This window comes from Nicotiana tomentosiformis, chromosome 4, assembly GCF_000390325.3.
Source record: "Nicotiana tomentosiformis chromosome 4, ASM39032v3, whole genome shotgun sequence".
Classification (NCBI taxonomy): Eukaryota; Viridiplantae; Streptophyta; class Magnoliopsida; order Solanales; family Solanaceae; genus Nicotiana; species Nicotiana tomentosiformis.
In genome coordinates this window covers 73,641,458-73,648,705 of record NC_090815.1, presented here as the reverse complement: position 1 = coordinate 73,648,705, position 7,248 = coordinate 73,641,458, and the positions used below count along the sequence as shown (strand labels likewise).

At 40.8% G+C, this 7,248-nt stretch overlaps 2 protein-coding genes across 2 annotated transcripts; both read right to left on the bottom strand.

Moving 5' to 3' along the window:
* Window positions 1–410: 410 nt before the first annotated feature.
* On the bottom strand, window positions 411–905 carry LOC104110444 (uncharacterized). The gene has a single exon (XM_009619948.1). It carries the CDS (start codon window positions 903–905, stop codon window positions 411–413), a length of 495 nt encoding a protein of 164 aa, XP_009618243.1.
* A 3,884-nt stretch (window positions 906–4,789) lies between these two features.
* On the bottom strand, window positions 4,790–6,101 carry LOC138909937 (uncharacterized). The gene is made up of 3 exons (XM_070201153.1): window positions 5,758–6,101; window positions 5,567–5,645; window positions 4,790–5,065 (listed from the first exon to the last, which is right to left on the bottom strand). Exons 1-3 carry the CDS (start codon window positions 6,099–6,101, stop codon window positions 4,790–4,792), a joined length of 699 nt encoding a protein of 232 aa, XP_070057254.1.
* Between the last annotated feature and the right edge of the window lie 1,147 nt (window positions 6,102–7,248).

Here is a 7,248-nt window from a genome sequence, read left to right as displayed (position 1 = left end):
GAAAAATAAGAACTCAAGATGAATTCCGTGGTTCCCCAGCTTTGTCGTGGCTTTTTTTCCTCTTCCCCTACCTAGAGCACCTTTTCTTCATATTTTTGCACTCCAAACACCCTAATTCATTACACTCAACTCAATTAGTCATAAAACCAATAATTAAACCATGTTGGGCATTTTAAGAATCAAATAGCATCAAAAAGCGGTTAAAATATGGGTAAAGTAACATCAACACATATCGAAATATGCCCAACATCAGTATAAAGTAAATTCTTCTCAGTCGAATTATGTAATTGCTATTTCTCGTCCCTATCTTTGAGTGCTCCACTTGCTATTGTAACTGTGTTGATTTTTCGTGCCGTCTGCTGATCTCCCCTAATCTAACAAACTCCCCACTATGATGGAAATTTGATTACCTAATGCAAGGTTGACGGCATTGCATCCATGTCATGAATCCACGACCTTCCTAAAATTATATTATAGGCCATGTTTGCATCCACTAGTTGAAACTTAATATCTTTGATGACACCCTCTGCGAATGTTGCTAAAATAATTTCACCTTTTGTTACAACACTTGAATTATCAAACCTAGATAACGAACAATCCTTGGGTATGATATGTCCAGTCGCTTGCATCTCATTCACCACTCTTAGAAGTATGATATTCACAGAGCTGCCTGGGTCCATCAAAACTCGCTTGACATTAGTATCATGAACAAGTAAAGATATTACCAGTGCATCATTATGAGGGATAATCAAGCCATCCGTATCTTCATCGTCAAACGTTATGTTGTCTCCCTCCACGACTTGACGAATCCTCTTCCCATGGGTAACTGAGATCTTGGATGTCTTTTTTGCTGCCGTGTATATTACCCCGTTGACCTCTTCACCCCCGGTTATAATATTTACCATTCTCTTTGGCGATGGGGGTTTTGGCAATTCTTGCCTATTTTTCATATAAGACTGTTTTCCTTTTTCACTAAACAGATCAGTGAGGTAACTTTTTTTAGTAGATATTCAATCTCTCGTTGTAGGAGTCTGCAATCTACTATTTTATGACTATGATTGTTATGGAATTCACACCAGAATTCCTGGCTTCTTTTGCTGGGATCCGTCCCCATCTCCTTCGGCCATCGTACCTTATCACCCATTCCTCTTAGCACAGCTACCAACTCGGATGTTCTAATGTTGAAATTATAATCTCCTATTGTTGATCGGGGATTTTGATTGTTGTTTCTTGCTGTATCCCGTTCCTTATTGAATCGGGAGAAAGAACTCACTTCCTTTTGCCTCGATCTTTGATCACACCGTGCCTGTTCTTGTTTTAATCTAGAATCTCATCCTGTGGGTCCCATGTAAGGTTCGTACCTATTTTTTCTAGACCTCATTATTGTTTTTGAAGATCAAGATCCGAACCTTTCCTCTGACTTCGGCTTGGACAACGTATCTTCTTTTATCCACAACTTTGTGTTGTACCCATTATAAAAATCATTCCAAGTAGTTGCAGGAAACTCTAACATGCTTTCTTTTAATCTTCTCGCGGCTTGTGAGCTTTTCTCATTCAAATTACTTGCGAATGCTATAGCCGCCCAATTATCATGTGCGCGTGATAACATCATTCTCTCCTGTTGGAATCGATCTACGAATTCCCTGAGTAATTCCGTATTCTCTTATTTTACCTTGAATATATCTTCCATTCTCTTTTCTACCTTTTGAGCTCCTGAATGTGCTTTTATAAATGAATCTGCAAGCTCAACAAAAGAATCAAAAGAATTTTCAGGTAAGAGTGAATACCAAGTTAATGCTCCGCTTGTGAGGGATTTACCAAATGTTTTCACCAATACTAATTCGATTTCCTGCTTGATTAAATTGTTGCCCTTGAATCATGTAGTAAATGCGGTAACATGATCCCGTGGGTCTGTAGTCCCATCATATTTTGAGATATCGAGCATCTTGAACTTCTTGAAAATAGGCAATGGTGCTGCACTCGACTTCCAAGGCTATTGAGAATATTTGTCAATATCCACTCCTTTAGTCAAAGGTGGTACTCCTGGTATCTGCTCTATCCGCTCATTTTGTTCCTTGAGCTGCTTCTGTAAGGTTAGTACCAAATTTTGTAAACTAGCATTATTTGGTGTACCTAATCCTCTAGCTCCAGAAATATTTTGCATTTCACCACTTCCAGAGTTTTCTAGCCCTGAATGAGGATTTTCCACAGTTGTATTCACTGGTGGTGGAGCATGCACTACACTTGGCAATCCACATGAAAATGCACGTAGGGCTTCACCAATTTGTTGGGCTATAAACTGCTTCAAATCATCTTGCTCATTTGTTGGTTCGTCAATTTACTGGCCAGCATTACGATTAGCAGATCTTTCAGATAAATTTTCCCGTGAACGCTGTTGAGTAGCCGTGGGTGTATGGTATGGTGGAGTTCCACCTTGTTTCCTTACTTGTTCTTCTTCACCCACCCTAACGATTTCATTAGTCGTAGACATAACTTTCTTCAATTTGTTGCTAAAGATAAAATATGGAAAGTGAAAAGATTATTAGTTTCCTGGTAATGAAACCAATTTGTTTTACCAAAAAATAGTTTTTGTGGTCAAAGTAAATATTGAAATAAATCGAGTCTCTAATAACTAATTTTACTTCACTTTTCTAAATATAAGAGAATAAAAAATATTAGAAACTAAATATTTAATGAGTAAATGAAAAGAAATCTTATTGATTATTGTAGCTTCCTTCCAAGAAATGAGAGTAAGAATCTTCAATCAACTAGAGAAATAAGAATAAAAGACTGATTGCATATATTTGTGAATTCCTTGATGGTCGTACAAAATATGGCAAGGGGAGTTTATATAAGGATACAATATGTAACTGCTTTCCCCACTTAATTCCTGCCCGTTACTAACATTAACTACATTAATTGCCCGTTACTAAAATTATTCTTAACGGTTATGGTAATAATAGATATTAGACAATCACGTATAATTAGGGATTATGGTGATTCCTTTTTCATATTCGCAGCCATCAATGAATCTTCCTCTTTTGTAGTCTTCATGTATCCCGTGCCTATCTCTTCTTTCCCGAATTTCAGATACGGTATCTTTGTAAACAATTTCGTGTGTGTTTTACCCACGCGTCATCATTCCTCTTTATTGCTCTTATTGAAATGCCACCTGTCAACATATCATTAATCTATGTGTCATATATATTTTTCCACTAATACAGTTACATTCTCCCCTCCTTAAACGAAAATTCATCCTCGAACGAGTTTAGAATCATGCATGAAGTGCCAAAAAGGTGATGATATCTGCTCTGCATATCATGCTCAATTTCCTATGTCGCCTCCTCGACCGGTTGACCCTTCAATGAACCTTCACCGATGCAATATATTTTGACCTCAGCTTGCGAACCTGCATATCCAAAATGGCCATTAGCTCCTGATCATAAGTTAAATCCTTGTCCAACTACACGAGCTAAAATTTAATAAATGTAACGGATCCTCCTGGTACTTTTTGAACATGGAAACATGAAATACTAGATGAACTCCCAATAAGATGGGTGGCAAAGCAAGCCTGTAAGCCATCTCACCAACCCTCTCCAAAACCTCAAATGGACCAATATATCGAGGGCTCAACTTGCCCTTCTTCCCGAACCTCATCACATCCTTCATGGGTGAAAATCTGAGTAGAAATCTCTCACCCACCGTAAATGCCACATCACGAGCCTTCCTATCTGCATAACTCTTCTGCCTAGACTGCGTTGTACGAAGCCGCCCCTGAATCAATTTCACCTTCTCCAAAGCATCACGAACCAAATTAGTGCCCAATAACCTAGCCTCCCCAAGCTCAAAACAACCAACCGGAGAATGACATAGACTCCTATATAATGCATCATAAGGAGCCATCTGGATCGACTGATAGCTGCTATTGTAGACAAACTCGTCTAACATTAGAAACTAATCCCATTGACCCCCGAAATCAATGACACAAGCTCGTAACATGTCCTCCAAGATTTGAATAGTATGCTTGGACTGCCCGTCTGTCTAGGGATAAAATACGTACTCAGCTCGACCTATGTGCCCAACTCACGCTGCACTGCTCTCTAAAAATGCGATATAAACTGAGTGCCTCGATCCGAGATAATAGACACAGGTATACCATGAAGGCGAACAAGCTCTCTAAGATAAGTTTGAGCCAGCTGCTCTAAAGAGTAGGTAGTCATAGCTGGAATGAAGTGTGCAGACTTGGTCAGTCTGTCCACAATGATTCACACCGCATCAAATCTTCTCAAGGTCTGTGGCAACTCAACTACAAAATCCATAGTGATACACTCCCACTTCTACTACGTAATATCTAGCCTCTGAAGCAAACCACAAGGTCTCTGATACTCATACTTAACCTGCTGACAGTTTAAACACCGTACCACATACTCAACAATATCTTTCGTCATTATTATCCATCAGTAGAGCTGCTTCAAATCATGGTACATTTTTGCGGCACCCGGATGAATGGAATACCACGAACTATGGGCCTCCTCAAGAATCAAATCTCGCAACCCATCCATATTAGGCACACAAATCTGGCCCTGAAGCCTTAATACCCCATCATCACCAATAGTCACTTCCTTGGCATCACTGTGCTGCACCGTGTCCTTAAGGACAATCAAGTGGGGATCATCATATTGACATGCCTTGATGCGCTCAAAGAAGGACGTGATATAGTGCAAGCAAGACACCATCTAGGCTCCAAAATATATAACCATACAAACCTGTTGGCCAAAGCCAGAACATCCTAAGCTAATGGTCTCCCCCCAGTTGGGATAAAAGCAAGACTCCCCATGTTCTCCGCCTTCCTACTCAAAGCGTCAGCCACCACATTGACTTTCCCGGAATGATAAAGAATGGTGATATCATAGTCCTTTAATAGCTCTAACCACATCTGTTTCCTAAAGTTTAAGACCTTTTGCTTGAATAGATGCTGAAGACTCTTGTAATACGTGAACACCTTGCAAGATACACCATAAATATAGTGCCTCCAAATCTTAAGCGCGTGACCAATGGCTGCTAACTAAAAATCATGCACTGGGTAGCTCTTCTCATGGGGCTTAAACTGTCGCGAAGCATCAACAATTACCCTATCATCCTAAATCAATACACAACAAATTCCAACCTATGAAGCATCACAATAGACTGTATATGATCCCGATGTTGAAGCCAAAACCAAAATCAGAGCTGTAGTCAAAGCAGTCTTGAGCTTCTGAAAGCTCTCCTCGCACTCAGAGACCACCTAAATGGGGCACAATCTGGTAAAGGGAGCTACAATATATCAGAAACCCTTCATGAAGTGGCGATAATATCCAACCAACCCAAGGAAACTATGAATCTTAGTAGCAGTAGAAGGTAAGGGCCAACTCTAAACTGCCTCAATTTTCTTCGAATCCACGAATCTTAGTAGCAGTAGAAGGTATGGGCCAACTCTAAACTGCCTCAATCTTCTTCAGATCCACCTTAATCCTCTTACTAGACACCACATGAACCAAGAATGACACCGAGTCTAACCAAAACTCACACTTGGGGAATTTAGCATATTGCTTCTTCTCCTTAAAGTCTGGAGCACGGTCCTCAAGTGCTGCTCATTCTCCTCCTGGCTGCGAGAATACACCAATATATCATAAATGAAGACGATGACGAAGTAATCTAGATAAGGCTGAATTCATCAAGCGGATGAAAGCTACTGGGATATTGGTCAGCCCAAAAGACATCACCAAGAATTCATAATGGCCATAATGTCTCCTTAAAGCCATCTTAGGAATATCTGAAGCCCTAATCTTCAAATGATGGTACCTCGATCTCAAGTCAATCTTCGAGAATACCCTAGCACCCTGAAGATGATCAAATAAATCATCTATACGGGGTAGTGGATACTTGTTCTTGATAGTAACCTTGTTAAACTGCTTGTTGTCAATGTACATCCTCACAGAACCATCTTTCTTCTTCACAAATAGTACCGGTGCACCCCAAGATGGCACACTAGGCCTGATGAAATCATTATCAAGTAATTCCTGAAGTTGTTCTTTAAATTCTTTCAACTCAGATGGAGCCATGTTGTATGGTGGAATAGATATGGGCTGAGTGCCCGAAACCAAGTAAATACCAAAATCAATATCCCTATCGGGTGGCATGCCCGGTAGGTCTGCTGGAAACACATCTGGAAACTCGCTCACTACCAGAACTGACTCAATAGTAGGAGTTTTAGCACTAACATCCCTCACAAAGGCTAAGTATGCAAAACTTCCCTTCTCAACTATCCGCTGAGCCTTCAGAAAAGACACCACTCTACTAGGAACATGACCCAAGGAACCTCTCCACTCCAACCTCGGCAACCCCGCCATAGCCAACGTCATGTCTTAGTGTGACAATCAAGAATAGCGTGATATGGTGACAATAAATCCATTCCCAAAATCACATCAAAATCTACCATATGAAGCAATAAAAGATCAACCCTAGTCTCATAGCCCCCAATAGTGACCAAACAAGAATGATAGAAAGGTCCACCACAATAGAATACCCAACGGGTGTGGACACATAAATAGGAGCATCCTAAGAATCATGAGACATATCAAAATATGAAGCAAAATAGGATGACACATACGAATAAGTAGAACCCAAATCAAGTAAAAATGATGCATCTCTATGACAGACCAGAATAATACCTGTAATGAGAACAAATAATGAAACTGCCTTAGTCGGACTAGTGAAAGCATAACAACAGGCCTGGCTCCCCTCTCTAGGACGCCCTCTACCCGCTTGTCCTCTACCTCTAGCTTGCTATGTAGGTGGAGTAGAAACTGGAGCGGGAACCATAGCCTAAGTACCCTGTTGAGGTAAACCTGCTCGGAGTCTGGGACAATCTCTCACCATATGCCTAGTATCTCCTCACTCAAAGCAACCTCTCTGCTGGCCTGTCTGTTGGAACTGTCCGGGACGACTAGAGTAACCACTGTAAGAGCTCTATGCCGAAGGTGTAGTGAAATATTACTACCCGGTATGAGTGCTCTGGGACCCATGGATAACTAAAGCACCACATGAAACCTGAAGTGCAAACAGAACTAGTCGACCGACAAAACCTCTACCATGACGCGCCCTACTCCCAAAATAGGGACCCATGGATCCTCTAGGTCCACAAGGCTTCTTAGCCTCCATGTCCTCCCTATCTAGACCACGGATGCGCTCTAACCTCTTGGCAATCTC